We start from the raw sequence: 16,699 nt of genomic DNA on the forward strand, positions 1-16,699 counted from the left end.
CGAGGCGGTTGTTTTAAACATTCTTCGTGTTTATATTGATAGTGATAGTGAAAAAACACGCAAAAAAATTACTTTCTGTTTTTTCCTGCTTTCTACTGAAAAAAACACCTACCACGTGCTGAAAACTGAAAGATTTTTTCCGATTAGGTGCACATTTGCAATGAATTTTGAATGAAATCTGTGGAAAAAAAGAAGAAAAGAAAAAGAAATCGATTCGACGTCGCATTCATTTGTATCAGATTATCATTAAATAAATGAATCAGAATCTATTTCTGTTTTTTATTTATTAAAATAATTGTTTTAAGTTTAAAAATGAAATTATACAATTTTTAAATTAATTCATTTAAATTACAAGATTCTTCAAATATTTTTGTTGTTTTTTTTTTACATTTAATAAGAGCTCGCATTTTCATTTTATCTAAACTTATACAAATGATCCGTATTATTCTAATTCTGACACAAAAATCAATTTCTTGATCTCACAAACAAATATTTTCACATCTTGCATATTTTCAATTTTCTACACACATCATATCTTTTTCTTTTGAATTGTTTAATTAAATAACACCGTATTTGGGTCCTCGTTGTCCATCTGCTTCACATGCCGCAGCACATCCTTCTTGGTGATAACGCCGAGCAAACGCCTGAAATAATTGAATTAATTTTCAACGAAACAATCAAATAAACGAAATAGATTCGACGAAAATGGGGAAAATTTGCTACTCACCCATTGTGCGTGACCAATGTTTGCCGTAATCCTAATTTTCTGAACATATCTACAACAGTTTCCATTGGCGTTTGATCGGTCACCGTGATTGGCGCCATATCCAAGATCTTTTTCAAATTCAACGGCGGTGGACCTAGATTTTGTACTGGTGCCATTGATGTGAATAACACAATCGATTGTCCAGTGATACCATCGATGAAACGTTTTGCATTGGCTACAATAGACGGCAATATTGCATTAGAAATTTTCTCATCGCGTTAATAAATTTAATTTTTATTCTCACCGATGGCTAAATTTAGATCACGACGTAGAACGAAACCAACAAGGTATTGGCTCTCTTTTGACACAACAACCGGATAACCATTATGTTCGGTCTCCTTAAGCAAATTCACAATATCATCGACCGTCATCGAATCTTGAGTTATCACCGACAATGTCTCGTTTCGTCTGCGAATAGCAAAGACATATTTTGGCATTATTATTTCATACCTCCATAAAAGAACACAAACTAAAAAAAAACACATATCGATTGCATACTTTGGTTGCATTACATCAGCAGCTAGTGTGGTATGGGCAAATTCCTCTTTGCCTAGGAATGGATATCCATTTAGAGCAATGTGTGCATCATAAATGCCCTGTGAAATGGAAAATTAAATGAATTAGACAACAGAAAACCCAAGGAACTCAACAAAATCCGTCGCACAGAAAGCAGTTGTGCAGCTGTGCTGTTTGCACATCGGACTTTTTCGATATTTCGTCGTTCATCGTGTTTCATACAAACGAAATCAGCACACAGACACACGTGTGTATGCGTGTATGTATGCGTCGAACGCTCAAAGCCGAGTTCCGTAAGAAGCATGGCTACAATGATAGAATGAATTACTAGAGAGCGTTCGGCAGATAAGAAACACGATGAACGGACGATGTGTATGCGAAAAAGTCCGATGTGCAAACAGCACGGCTGCACAACTGCTTTCTGTGCGACGGATTTTGTTGAAAAATGTATCGTTTTGCGCACCTCACGACCGAGTGCATCGCCAACCCATTTGGATGCCATTGCGGCAGCCATCAGTGGTACAATGTAGTTTACACCTCCAGTCAACTCAAACATAATAACAATCAACGAAACTACAATGAAAAAATTTACACAATTTAGTGGGTATATCATTTTTTTTCTCGATAGATCAATTCGTTTTCGATCAGTTACTTGTCATTCTGGTAACACCACCCAACACAGCCGCCGCTCCAACCATCGCATACAGCCCAGGCGTTATACAATTATCCCCCGTTGAACATTCACCAGAGAAAATCCATATCTTTGGATAATTATACGCCAATTGCTCCATTCCTTTTCGTCGCGTGTTATGAGGAGAGAAATAAATCGAAAAAAGTTCATTATCCATGTGATTTCCATTGCATGTGAGCAAAAAATGAATGCATAATAGTTTTTTCTGCTTTTCTAAGCAGCATCAACAATTTTGGCTCAAAATCTATCTCAAAATTGCTCACCAATGCCAACAATTCGTCCGATTATAGCGCCAAGTGTGAGTGATGGAATGAAGAGACCGCAAGGAACTTTTATGCCGAATGTGAATATTGTCAAAACGAGATAGACAATGAACGCTAATATTAGCAGCCAAATTGCTTTGTATACACCCGGTCCAGCCGCGGCAATTTCAATGGCAGAATTTACATCTGTGAAATTCCGGTTGTAATCGCTGGAATAAAAATTAAAAATTGTTAATTTAAATATATAACTGGAATAAATGAACATTTCATATTTTTTGTATTTTTTTTTTTTTGATTTTCTCTTACAAATGCGTATTTTGAACAATTTATATTTTTGAGCGGGAAAACTGGCTTACCACAAAGGATCACTGTTTGAAATTCCACATTGACTGAACAGTAATAGGATCAGTTGGGGCATGTTGATACGGGTGTAGGGGTTTGGATACGAAATGATTGCCGTTATGAGTGTGATCACAACAACTTCAGTGACTGGATATTGACCAAGTTTGCTTGATTTGCGGAAGCGGCTCCAGTACAGATTACCTTTGATGAATATGGTGCCAACGATACCCTACATCATACATTTGAGAAAACAAATAAAATTATACAAATTCCGTTGTATCTAAATGCATATAGCAATTCATTTAAAATTTGGTGAAAATAGAAGTGAATTTTGAATGATGAAACTTACGCCCATAATGCCAAGTGCAACAAATGGCACCAGTTCAAAGAAGATCCATGGTTTACGGTATTCAACGAAGAACAGTACGGTATGCTCATTGCCGAATGGATTGATTGATCGCAGGATGAAAGCGGCTATGAGTGCACAGAAGAATGATCGCCACAATGTTTTCATTGGAAAATAATAAGAGACTTCTTCCAAACTGAAGAGTACACCACCGATTGGTGCGCCGAAGGCGACTGATACACCTGCTGCGGCGGCGGCTGATAAAATTTCACGTTTTTTCGCTTCGTTTCGACCGTATTTTGGAAATAGATATGATAAAATGTTGCCTGTGTTGACAAAAATAAAACGTTTATTTCATTTCTCAATAAATCCAAGTTGGCAAAATCTATCTTCGCTAAGGCATTCAAAACGTACCGATACAACTGGCGATATGAACCATTGGGCCTTCTTTTCCCAAACACAAACCAGCCGATACTGACAACATCAAACCGACTGATTTGATTAGCAACGTCCATTTGCCCAAGTAACTTCGAATGATGAAGCCGGAGAGAATTGTTTTAATCTCAGGTATACCGGAACCACATGCATATGGTGCAAACATTCGTACAAGCGATGCGCTCAAAAATGCAAAGAATAACGCCCACGCCGTATAACATATGAAGGAAATTATATAAGCAGCTACCCCCTCACGTGAGCTACCCATCACTTCAGACCACGTAAGCCACTACAAACGACAGAAGAAAAAGAACAGAGAAATGAAATGAACATTACGTAGATGCCAATCCAAGAAACGACGACGCATTGCGTCAACGCTTCCAATTTAAATAGTAGGTGGTATGTTATGCAATTCCGCACCTGTGAACAGTTTCCACTGTCGAAGTTCGTTTCGTTTGTTGAATATGACCAACAGCATTGTTCACGATTCAACCAAAATGCCTGCGGACAGATGCCCAATTTCAAATCTGTCATCCAACTCGCGCCAATGTCAATCACACCAGCCACACCGCCTGACGCTAAACCAACTAGTAAAACACATAACCAGCCTGACCACGCATCATGTGCACCCTGCAATGGATTAAAAAACCATATTTTTGGTATTTGAATTGTATAAGTGGTGCACAATGACGCACTCAAATGAAACAACAGAAATTTAAAAGACCAATTACTTACTTTTAAAAAGTCCCATACAGAGTCTTGAATTTTTTTCACTATGTATCGATGTCTCATCCGATCTCTGGCTATGTCACGTTGCCAGTCAATCGTGTGGAAATCCTCATATTGCCCGATTCCCGGTATATCATCACCATCTGCATATTGAAAAAAGGCAAAATCGCTTAGAAACTCGAAAATATCCAAATTCAAGTGGTTTTTTTTACTCACCCGCACTACTTCCATAGAATAGTATGCTACCTAAAAACAAACAATGGATAATTTTTTTCTGTTAGTTAAATTCATCGATTTTTGTTAAAGTTAAAGATTTTTCTTTTCGAATTGGACATGTGACGGCGCATTAGGTTGATTTTCATATTAATTTTTTTTATCACACAAAGTATTTTCGTTATCAGTACTTAGTAGAGGATCCCACCTACGGGCCGTGAACATAAACAATATATTGCAATGCTGATCACTTGGAATAGAAATTTTAAGGCGGCTTCGTGAGTTTGAGTAGGATATGTAGGCATTGATTTAAAAATGATCTAATGAAAAAGGTTCGTCGTGGGAACTTAGAAGCGAGGAGCTCGTGTTTGACATTCAACTTTAAGCAAAACAACTGTATTCGAAGAGTATGACAATATAAATTAATTTGACACTTATTATTGTTCTCGGAAGTGGTATATGTAGCAAACGCGATCCTCATATTATTTTAGCAGAAGCGGAGCTATGTTATGTATTCAAGCGTTGCAGAAGTAAGGGAACAAAGACGAACGACACTCAAATTAATGAAATAATACAGAACCGCAATATGTGTGCAGTTGTGTTCACACACAATCTCAAACATTCTTTTTTTTTTATATTCAAATAGAACATAACCTTTGGAGGTTAATCTAGATCAAGGGGAACATATTTAATGCAAAACCTGCTACATTTGAAACTGTACAAATGTACAAATCACCTGTTGAAAGTCTATTGTAATCACTAAGATACGTCATACTTAATTGATTGCACATAACAATGCAGAGTGTACAGTGTACACAGAAGATACACTACGGGTGGGCAAAATCGTGATTAGTGAACCCCTGAGTCAGTCAATTTGCAAGTGATTCGGAGTATTTATTGGGCGATTCAGAGTAAACTAAATCATTTTCGGTCGGCAATTCAGAGCATTCCTAATCATTCACCAAAAACTGAGTTAGTGATCCCATGATTTAAAATACTCTGGATCATTCCGAAAATTGATCCAGTGATTAGGATTTATAACCCATTGCTACTCGAATCGACCCACGCGTAAAATTTAATGCATCAAAATTATAAGATGATTCAACAGTTTGTGTTATCAAAGAAAGAAATATATTCATAAACATACTTATTGATTCCACAGACGATCGCCTGGGATTGGCCAATTTTCTTACTGCATTCACAACATCCATTTAAAAAGCAGTTTTATTCATTTACAGGCGCGTTTGTATTAGATTAGGAATTACGGCTAATATAAATTATAATATGTGTTGCAAATGACACATGATCACAGTTATGGAACGTCACATCCCTTTATTATTCTTCAATTTCACAAATAGACCTTTCACATTCACACAAGTTATTTGGCGTTGTATCTCGTTTCAAACGAAGAATTGAACTGTAATATTTGCTTGTTGTTTATTTGTATGGTTCTATGATTTGTCAGTAATTTTCGGTATTTTCCGCACACAAACACACTCGAATATGCAACAAACGAATTTGGACGATATTTACTATCAGCACAACGCAATTTAAATCAAAAAAATTCATCCAAATTCTTTTGATCCTATCAAACGCAAGGCACTTTGAATAACTCGAAAAAATCTAAATCGAGCGAAAAGAAAATCGATAATTGACACATGATTGCAAAACAAATATTCGGCCCTTAATCTGAGAAATTAATACATCAAGCGATTCATGTTTTTTTCCTGTTTTATTTTTCTTCTCTTCTACCGACTCGGTGGAATTTGTACATATACTGTTTTTCATCTCATTTTTTTGCGTCGACTATTTCATTCTATTCTGTTTGCAATTGCTGCTTTTGTTTTTTTCTTTTTTTCCGAAAAAAAATAAACCGCACGCGTTTCTTTGTAATTAATTTGAAAACACGAACAACAAAATTGAGCCGAAATGTGCGTTACTACACATACACCTACTCTCTCTCTCTCTCTCTCTCTCTCTCTCTTTCCGATTCGCTCAGTCATAATTGATTTGTGTTGAGATCAAACTGAAACGAATGCGTACGTATTGTACGTGATGCAGTGTTGGCCGACAAACAAGAATTCCACTGCATGACAATTAGGCGTATTTTTACTTATCAGCATTATGATGGAGTATTGAATGCGTTGTACCAACGCCTCTTTTACAAAGAAAATCAAAATACAAAAAACAGGAATGCTTTTTGTAATTTTTCTCAGTATAAAAACGCATACAAAAAGAGAATAGTGTCACGCGAATAGATAGATATTCGTGTATCGCTCCCGTAATGAAACGTTGAAAAAAAAACAACAAAAATCCCCTTGCATACTGAATAATTGCGTGCGATGCTCGCGAGCGGAGAGATTGAGAATTATATTCTGTGTTACATTTACATAGCAACCGATAAACCTAATACATGCCAGATATTTGTAGTAAACATCATTCGCAGAAAGTAGAAGTAAGAGAAGGAGAGAGAATCACAAAATGTCACAAAAAAGACTTTTGGAATTCTTATCAATGCTCGGCACAAGTGTATCTGCTCGTTGTGTTTGTATTGCAAGTTTGTTCACTTTGGAAAATATGGCGAAAACAATCAGAATATTCAAAGTCTATCCAATTTGAATTGAAGATTTCAATCAAGTTTGGAAAAAGCGGAAATCTCTTTGCGAATGAAAATTAGGTTGAACAATTCACTGACTTTGACTCTGACTTTGATTGAATTTACACTTATCACATATGATACACACATATTTCAATGTTAATCACTTCCAGTGTATTTTGATATTTTGCACACACGACGAACTGATGCCTTTCACTTCGCTCGGTGTCAGTTCTGCACTCGTTTCTCCATTTCGTGTTCACATTCATTTGGTTCCGTCGATTGAAGTGTGCACATTTCGATTTAGGGGGAAAGAACTATTGGTATATTTACTTCATTGGCACGTATTGACAAATATTCACAGGCATTTGCACTGCGTTCCGTTGTGTTATTGTTTTTGTTTTCTTCTGTTGCTTCGTCTCGTTCGTGGCGAGGAGGAATGACAGTTGCAAATACGCACATTTTATTGGCCATATTTGCATTGCTAGTTATTCAGCGCATTGACACGCATTGACGCGTATTGATCCAAACTCGGTAGAATATGCGATTATTTACAATATTTAAATTTTCATTTACTCAGTTCTTTCCCCCTGGATTTCAATTTGCGATAAACAACACCGCGAAACAGCGACACAGCAAATCAACAACACGCTCCAATGCAAATCAAATATTCAGTACAAAGATAAATCCAGAGATCTGGATATACGCAAAAATTACGCCATACACTTGGCTTTTTGTCTAGCATCTCGTCGAACATTTGTTCATTAATTGGAATTTATCTTTATTGGACTATGATAACTTGTTGATTTTATCATTGAATTTTCGAGTCGTTTACAACACCTATTGTCAACGGTGAAATTATGGTGAACAGCGCGTTGAGTCAAGGTTAGAAGAAAAGAAGATTAGAAGAAGAAGAAAACACAAAACCAAATTATAAACTAATGATGCTTTAGCACACACCGAAATTTGACTAACTTATTGAAACTAACTGTTCATAAAAAGTGTTATTTCTTTCAAGTTTCGAGTATTATCCATTTTTTACGAGTCGTGACGAATGTTATGACCAAATGTTCTATTGTTCTTTTTGTATCATTTGAAAGTTTTGAGGTATTGATTGTAATTTCTGTTTAGGAACACAGAAATTACACAGAATATTATCATATGAAAATAACTGTGTAGTACACATAGTGTGTATCACACGGAATTTATCGACACACAGTAAAGAAAAATTGTTTACTGAACGTGTGCGACATCGATCGTCGCTTCGCTCATACTGATCATAATACACCAAATATCCAACGTCGTACTTCGTATGTGCGATGTCACCTTTGGATACGAAGCAGATTGGAAATACAAATTTCTATTCAACGACTGACATCAGAGAGACAAAGACAGAGAGAGAGATAGAACGAGCGCTTATCATTTGAGCATATTTTCTATATGTATTATGCTGCGATTACGTTGAATGAGACAGTATGTTTAGTTTTAATGAGAAAGGCGACGTACATAAAGCATATTTCACTCTTTTTGACTGATAATCATACCCAAGTATGGCAAGTGAGTTAGTTGTATATGCATTATATGGCCGGGAATTTCACAAAACGTCACCGAATTCGATCAACATTGGCCTCGCTGTGAGAGAGAGTGTATGTGTTTGCATACTTATGAGAAAATGTATGTAGTGTCCAGCATTTGAATTGGTGCGCTCTTTATATCCAATAATTTATTTAGTTTGCATATTATACTACACAGCGTGATATGGGTTGTTGACTCACATCAACTGTGTGTACTCATTGCACGGTGTCATGTTAACAGTAAATATATAACAAAGCAAATATTTATCATATTTTCTGTTTGCGTCTGCAATTTTTAGGTTTTTCGATTAAACAACAATCTTTTTCCGATAAAAGTCATGGAACTTCTTCAGCAAAAAGCACGGTGTTGATTAAGGCTGTTAGGCTATCGTGCAAAGCCATTAAAATCTAGTTTTTCTACTACATTCACTTGGATTCTCTTCTCTTCTGTCTCTCTTTCATAATTAGAAGGGGAAAAAACCAGAATAGAATGATCGCACATTCCATCGGCAACGACGGTGATCACATGACTCGTATTCGGCGCGGAATTTAAATGGATTGACATTTACCTTCAGCATCGTTGAGCTCTCGATCACGTGCATATGAGCTGCTGTGTAAAGGCGGTGAGTTGTTATGTCTTTCGTATTGTGTTGATTCCATTGCTGATGAATAGTTTGGATTTCTTGGGGTGATATCGATCATTTCATCGTCCACGGACAATGGTATTGATAATGATGTTGTATTTTGAAGTTTTCGATGCCCGTTAGATGTCTGAATAATTGAGAAAAAGAGAAAATGTACCAAAAATGTGGAAAATGTTAATGTTTTTCATGAAAATGATTCAAAATTAACATTAGTCACACCAAATTCGAACGTTTTTTACTCTTCGATGGAGTATAAAATGAGGGTGCGAACACACAAATGAAAAGGAAAACTGTAAATTTTAAGGCGAAGAACTTTTGAATTCTTACCATTTGTAATAGTTTCCCTTTTTTTCTTATGTTTTGAATTTCAACTCTTTTTTTTTCTTCTTAAGTTGAGATTCAAATATAAAAAAGTGGAACATTTCCTTTACATTGAGTCTGTTTTTTTTTCTTTGTTGCAGAATTCACTCGGTTATGGTATGAGTTGATAAGAAAAAAAAAACACCGATAAAAAATTCTTCTTTGCACGGTTAATGCAATTGCAGTGCTTGTACGCAACGAAAACACTTTTTTCTGCAAAATTAAATAGTCATTGGGTATGTGTTCATTGATTGACACCGGTCTCAAGCTAAATACATACTCACACGCACACGCACACGAAATAACAAGTGATAAAAACATTGTTGAATATGACACACACAGCGAAAGAACCGTAGTTCGGTTAGTGAGTCCACATTTTGGAACCAGAAATGTGAAAAAAAAGAAAGAAGAAGCTAAACACTACCAAAATATGTTGTTAGTTACATGATCAGCAAATAGATTACAATGTACGTGTGGATACATAGAGAAAAATAATTGAAAAACTAGTGCAATCATATGATTATATGAATGAGGATAAAGAAACAAGCAAGAATGAATTTGAAAAAAAAAACAATACTACTAATCAAGTGCAATTGGTTGTCTAGGAAAAAATTTCCTCGATTTTATTGATTTATTCATAATTCGATTGGCATCATGAATTATTTAATATGTTCTTCCCAATACATAACATCATCTTGCAATATATGAAATTAACATTTTTAAGTAGCCAACAATGTTATCGCATTCACTCAGTGCTCAGAGTTCATGTATGATAGAATTGCCTTATTCTTGAATATTCCATTATCACACACGTGCCATATGTCAATCCAGCGATTGCAATAGCAACCAAAAACACTCACATCGAACGCGTGCTTTAACTACCCCCCAAAAAAAATTTGAATTCTTCGACTAAAATCGCGTAATTGAGAGACGTCGTTGAGAAGAACAAGAGGAATGACGCGAGTAAATTAATAAAAAAAAGTGAATTGTGAATGAATATTATTACGTGTGAGAACAGACGGTGATTTCAGTCACCGGACGATACGGATTGAGAAGAAGAAAAAAGAGTAGTTTAATGTCATTTTGATTGTTAAACGGCAAGTGAACCGAGAACATATGGATTGTGTTTTTTTTTTAGAAAAACTAAGAAATCGAATTCATTTGTATTTCACGGAATAATCGTTTATTTACAGCCAAAAACCGCTACACATATACATACCAACACAAATGCCACACTATCGATTTCAATCATTTTCCACATTCCTTCGGTAAATCAGTACCGATAAATACCTATTTTGGGGGCTTTTAATAATATCGCAACTGTTTTCCTTGTATTAAATATCATCATATTCAATGTTAATTGTTCAAAATATGTTAACGTTGACATAGCCTATTGTACGAATCAGTAAACATATTTTTCACAACAGATATGATTCACGCAAAATCACTACAGTCACACATCGCAAAAGATCACTTGTGTATTGGTGTTGCTGTCGCTTCGTTCGTCTTTCTTGTTAGAGTGAGATATCGATATATGAACGTAACAGCTAGCTGTCGCGTTTCAACACACGCTAAATGAAATTCTGAATTTTTCACTTTGACGCTTGTTATAATTCGCAAGGCGACGAATTCACAAAGAAAAGTATATTAGCATTGCGGATTCCATATATATTCGGGGAGTGAGTTGCTCAGTAACAATAATACCATTATAGAACTTAGTTCTAAGTCGTGACATTGACTGCTGAAAAGTCGTAATAGACTATTCTTACAGTATAGGACGCGCACAATTCGGCGAATCCGTTCGAAAGAACTGGAGTGCTTTGAATCGGTAACTATCCGTTTTTTCAGTAGTATATCGTTTGTCATCTCTCCCGATATATACGGCTTCTCGTATCGCATCGAATGCGCAGTGTGTTTGGGCATCAGTTGAATTCGACATACGGTTGATATTTTATTCATTCACATGAACCAACTCATTGAATTGTTTTTGGGTAATAACTTGGTCGACAGCGCTCAAATGAATCAAGTTATTACCCCATCGTGACTCTCGTAAGTAGCCAGCCTCTTCAGTACGAAACGGGACAACATTCAGCGCATAGCATGAATGTGTAGTCGGTTCCGTTTCGTACATTATTGAGCGGTAAACTGCACCCACCAAGGTGGTATAATGTACGGACCGACGACAAAGCCTTGTGGCAATAAGCCGGCAATTATATACCAATGTCAGAAGCTATTTATACTGTTTCATGCAAATTCGAAGTTTAGCGAATTATAAGGCAGCGCTCAAATGAAAAACTAACCAGACACGCGAACGTTTTGAACGAAAGTTCATAGCATATATGAAGAAAAGAAAGACATGAAGAGCGCTTGATATATTTAGAGAATTTCAATGAGATTTAATATGACAAAAAAAAATTTCTTCACCGTAAATCTAAAAATTTGATTAATTTATAGAAAAAAAAGTTTCATGTGAAAAAATAATGAAAAAAAAAAGATTTATATCGGTTGGTTTCAAAGAGTTGGCCAAATGAAACAATACAAAAGAACGTTCTAGAACATACGTCGGTGTGTTCATTGTATTTCAGTGCTAAGTCGATTGATTCAGTTCGATTGTATGTATGCGTCATCATCAAAAATTGACCACAGAAACTCACACAAAGAAAACAATGTGTGTATGCAAATATTGTTTGTGTGAATGCATTTTGTTGAACTTAACCCTCTAGTTCGTAAGACCGTCAAAAGGCGGGGTGCACAAAATGGCCCATAATTTGAGTACCATGATTTAGATGTTCGAAAATATGGTAGAGTTGCATTGGATAGGCCTTTAGGTTCAAATTGACATATAAATTTTATAATATATGTCAAGCCGGGGCCGAGTTATGGGCCCTCAAAAGTGAAATTTTGTGCAATTTTGAGAATTTATTTTTTCTGAATTCACATTTTTTTCGGGTAAGCTCAGAGTACAGGAAAGAAAAAATTCACACTTCGCAAGACCGCCTTTTGGCGGTTTTCATAATATTTCTTCATTCCAAATTGAAATATGTACATCAAAAGTACCACTTCTAACATACCGTTGGAAAGGGTACATCCGAGACTATCGTCTGGGATATTTTCATTAAAATCCAGTGTAGGGCTGCCCAGAAATAAGTCTAGAAAATTGAGTCTTTATCAGTTTTCCTCATTCTGACTTCAAATAGGTACACTAGAGGTACCTTTCACAAGATAAATTGGCCCACATGCTATATTTCCGATGAAAGGAGGATAACTAGGACTATAATCAGGGAGATTTTCAATACAATTAAGCGTAGGGTTGCTAGAGAATAGGTTCATATATAAATATATACACTAGAAGTATCCCTCACAAGAAATGTTGGCCTATATGTTATATACCAGCGGAGATAGGATACTCAAAGCTATGTTCTGCCAAAGTTTTATTATATTTCAACGTGAAGTTTTATTGTTATGTTGTCTAGAAGTTGAAATTACATTGAAAACAGGAAAAATACGAAAATATCCTCTTTAGTGAGAACTGTAGTTAGCGCGCAAGACCGCCTTTTGGCGGGCTGAAGGAAGGCATAAATACACGCAAGACCGCCTTTTGGCGGGGTGTAATTTTCCGAGTTTTCCGGCTAAAGGAAAACTGTATCGAGCTTTTCATTATTTTTTTTGTCATTTTTGGCTCAAAATTAGCCTAGAATAAAATTCCCAGCTCTGTAAAAAAATGGCGCAGTAGAGGGTTAAAATATTCGTATATTTTTTCGGACACATGAAAAATATCGATTCGAAATAAATTTTTTTTGTGGATATTATCAGAAATTTCGCATATGAATTTTTCGTGGTAATGAAAAAAAAAAAACCATCCCAAAATAGCTTCATACATCATTGAAATTGTCTTAAATTCGATCTCGGTCAAAATGAGCTATTAACGTATGCCCGAAGTATTCCCATCGAGACGTTCTCTTCGGTTTTTAATTGGTTGAGATGAAATAGTTTAAATGTGGACACACGTTACCTTCTTGCTAACTGATTGATATGTGACACCAGCACTGCTACCGCCGCTTCCAATTGAGTTTTTATTTGTAGCGCCAACCAATGATTGCAATGCTATTGACTTACTATTGCCCTTTAATGGCCTTTTTTCCATATTATAATTGTAATCTAACCCCCAGGTCACAAAACCACCGATCAAATCTACCTTCTCTTACAAATCGTGCGTCACGGTCAACCACGGGCGATGTGAACTATTCTTTCTTTTTTGTCTTTTTCTTCTTCGTTTTGGAATGTCAGAAGAATGTCTCTTTCACATCGCCACACACACATTCACTCTCTTATTTCGCTTTGCGGCTTAGCTTGTGAGTTTCAAATCGGTTTCATTTGCACACACGCTGATGATGATGATGGTGGTGATTGTAACTTTCATGGACCAATTTATGACGTTTTACTACGGCTACAAAATTTGAAAGCAAAAAAAAAAATAAAGCGTAAAACATAAAACACAATGACAAAAAAAAAACAAACAAACAGAATAAACATGTTAACGGTTCAAATGTTGAGGCGTTAAAAATCAAATGCAACTTCCAAATCAAATGATATATCATCAGCTACAAATTAAATTTTAAATTACTGCAATTGACTATATACTCTAAAAATGATTCAACTCGAACAAAAGTAATTAAATGGATGGACACATTTCCATTGAACTTCTATTTTTTCCATCGTTTTTTTTTTTCTGAATCTTGAAATAAATTTTCGGGAGTTTGTGAGAGAAAAAAATTCAGTCGCAGATTGTACGGATTGATGATGCATAAACAAACTTTCAATGACAAACAAATGTGAGAACAAATAAACGAATTGAAGATTCAGACACCCTTCTTCAAAAGTAATACAATTCACCGTTCACTACGTGGTTGTAAATATGCATCTTGGTATAAGTATAAGTGCACCTAGTATGCAACACAACGTTTTGCGTTTTACAAAAAAAAAAAAAAAAAAAAACAAATAATATTGCAAGATACAGGTGCAGATTGATATTTGATGTGTCAAAACCACCTTTGGTTTAATCACTTTTGCCTAATGGATATTCTATATTTTTACAAATTACACTGATCTTCCACACTTGAAATCGAACACAGTTTATCTGTAATTAGTTTTCACGTGATTACTTTCTCTTTTAGTCCAAAAATCAAACCGATGATTCCGTAGTAGAATGAAAATTAGAGCGATGAACATTCAATTTGTTTGTCATTCGATTATTATTTAACACACACAATTTCCAAATCACTTTTTGCGTTGACTAAAGACAACTAAAGATTTCAAACCATACGCACAATCACTTGATTCGCCTTTTCCGTTCACTCACATAAGCAAATCAACAATTTTCATTGATGAGTTGTGCATTGAATCGGAGTGTGCCTTCTCAGATTTCAATGCAGTTTTAAACAGAAAAAAAAAAGTATATATTCTCAACAACAATCAATATTGCACCAATGGTTTATGTGTCGCTTGTCTATTATTTGCAGCGACATTGATTAGATAAATGAGTCTGTGGCCTCAACACAACAAACAATCAAAGACGATATACAATTGGGAATGTTACGATGAATGGCTTTGGATTATAAGAAAATTACGTGAAATGGAACTCCAAAACAAAAATCAGATCAAAGATATATTGTATTTTTGACGTTTCAATTTGATGATTTGTTTTATTTCATTCATTGATATGAAGCGGCTGCCCTCTGGCGGTCATCTGATGCAATCACACACATTTTCTGACATGCTAGCTTCAATCGGTTTTCGCACCTTTTCTGAACTGAATTTTGGTTGTTCTTTGCCGTGAACCTGGAATTACGGAATCGTGGCTCATTTTTGTTTTTGACAAACCGTTTTACATTATATGGATGTTTTAAGAAATAATCATGCAACATTCCATTCAACGAGCATTGGCAAACGGATTTTAGGTGCACACGTAAGTCACGTAAGGACTATTCTTGTATAATGTGATGATATCAGCATGTAATACGGACTCCTTTTTATCTGCAATCGACATTTTTCATTGGGATGAAGAAAAGAAAAACATTTAAAAAAATGCGTAAGTTCTACATGTTCTCATATAATACTGTAATTGAAAGAGTTGATATAGGTACGGCCAAACACAAGCGCGCCAATTCGACAAAAAAATACCACAAATACAAGAGCCCATCCACCTACTTTAAAACAGCACATGCAAACAATACACCGAGAGAGATGGATTTTGAAGCACAGAGTTAGATAGATAGAGAAAGAGATCAATTTTCATGGCATTGCTACCGATATATACATAAATTTATCGAAGTAGGGCAGCCATCCGTATCAGGTAGACATCAATTTCGTTGAAGTAATATTTGACCACATGCTGCGCTCGATTGACGGTAAATACTAAATGCAATCGCATCCACCCCCATTTCTTTCTCGATATGAATGCATAATCATGTTCAAATTTAAATTGTTATTGACAAAAGAAAATACACCGTTTTTACGTTGATTGTTTTTTTTTTATTTCTTCTTTCTATCATTAGAACGTCACAGAATCTAGGATCCATCCAAAAACGAATCCAGTATAAAATGCCGATGCTCGACAAGGATTTCATTAGTTTCCTTTCAGTCGATAAACTGAACACAGAAGAAAACCGCTAAATTATCGTCTATTTTCTGAAGCGTGCTCAAAAATTCGAAATTCCGTTTCGTTTCATTTCATATCAGTTTATTATTGAGTCGATATTTTTGTGAAGAATATTTTCAAGAACGTGATGGCAAAATTATCCATATTTTCACTTTTGATTATGTTATACGTACATTATTGCTTTGGCTTGTCCACTGGCGATGAAATGTATATCGAAGACGAAGTATGTTTTTGAAATTGATTATAATCATCAAATCATTTTTTTTTTTGTGTGAATTAAATTTTATTTAGAAAAAAAAGATTTTTCAAATAAATAATACAACACCACAACAAAATGAAAATGTTTCAAATTAAATGTTCATTTCTAAGTATAAAGACATATCAAATTAAATTGTTTTTGTTCAACATTTTCAGTTTCCCGGTCCAATGACTAACTTCCTTCTAATGATGTCTCGTCAACCGAAAATTCTCGACAAAATTTGTGCATTAATCAAAAATCCATATCATATCAAAAGCAACTCAATTCAAACGAGCAAACGAAATTCCGAACTGATCAATTCCTTGCT

General features: G+C 35.4%; 1 protein-coding gene and 1 long non-coding RNA gene across 31 annotated transcripts; one reads left to right on the plus strand and one right to left on the minus strand.

Moving 5' to 3' along the window:
• Nucleotides 1-269: 269 nt before the first annotated feature.
• LOC129577536 (H(+)/Cl(-) exchange transporter 5) lies at nucleotides 270-15,228 on the minus strand. 28 transcript variants are annotated; one of them, XM_055464813.1, is made up of 16 exons: nucleotides 15,103-15,228; nucleotides 13,488-13,922; nucleotides 9,041-9,242; nucleotides 4,305-4,334; nucleotides 4,095-4,231; nucleotides 3,780-3,989; nucleotides 3,339-3,648; nucleotides 2,928-3,250; nucleotides 2,593-2,807; nucleotides 2,237-2,445; nucleotides 1,935-2,075; nucleotides 1,746-1,855; nucleotides 1,265-1,362; nucleotides 1,011-1,174; nucleotides 728-941; nucleotides 270-644 (listed from the first exon to the last, which is right to left on the minus strand). In XM_055464813.1, the coding sequence occupies exons 2-16, from the start codon at nucleotides 13,617-13,619 to the stop codon at nucleotides 554-556; spliced, it is 2,586 nt and encodes an 861-aa protein (XP_055320788.1). In that variant the 5' UTR covers nucleotides 13,620-13,922; nucleotides 15,103-15,228; the 3' UTR covers nucleotides 270-553. The 28 variants fall into 28 exon arrangements, with proteins under 28 accessions (XP_055320788.1, XP_055320787.1, XP_055320789.1 ...); XM_055464812.1 differs by having other exon boundaries at nucleotides 14,803-15,188; XM_055464814.1 differs by having other exon boundaries at nucleotides 14,577-15,188.
• Nucleotides 15,096-16,687, plus strand: LOC129577556 (uncharacterized). Of its 3 annotated transcripts, none has more exons than XR_008689015.1 (4): nucleotides 15,096-15,440; nucleotides 15,604-15,882; nucleotides 16,030-16,356; nucleotides 16,548-16,687. It is a non-coding gene; the product is annotated as an uncharacterized LOC129577556 (long non-coding RNA). The 3 variants fall into 3 exon arrangements; XR_008689016.1 differs by having other exon boundaries at nucleotides 15,615-15,882; XR_008689014.1 differs by having other exon boundaries at nucleotides 15,096-15,882.
• The last annotated feature ends 12 nt before the right edge of the window (nucleotides 16,688-16,699 follow it).

The sequence above is a fragment of the Sitodiplosis mosellana genome, unplaced genomic scaffold, assembly GCF_009176505.1.
Source record: "Sitodiplosis mosellana isolate CC-2019 unplaced genomic scaffold, AAFC_SMos_1.0 Smas_scaffold_6197, whole genome shotgun sequence".
NCBI lineage: Eukaryota > Metazoa > Arthropoda > Insecta > Diptera > Cecidomyiidae > Sitodiplosis > Sitodiplosis mosellana.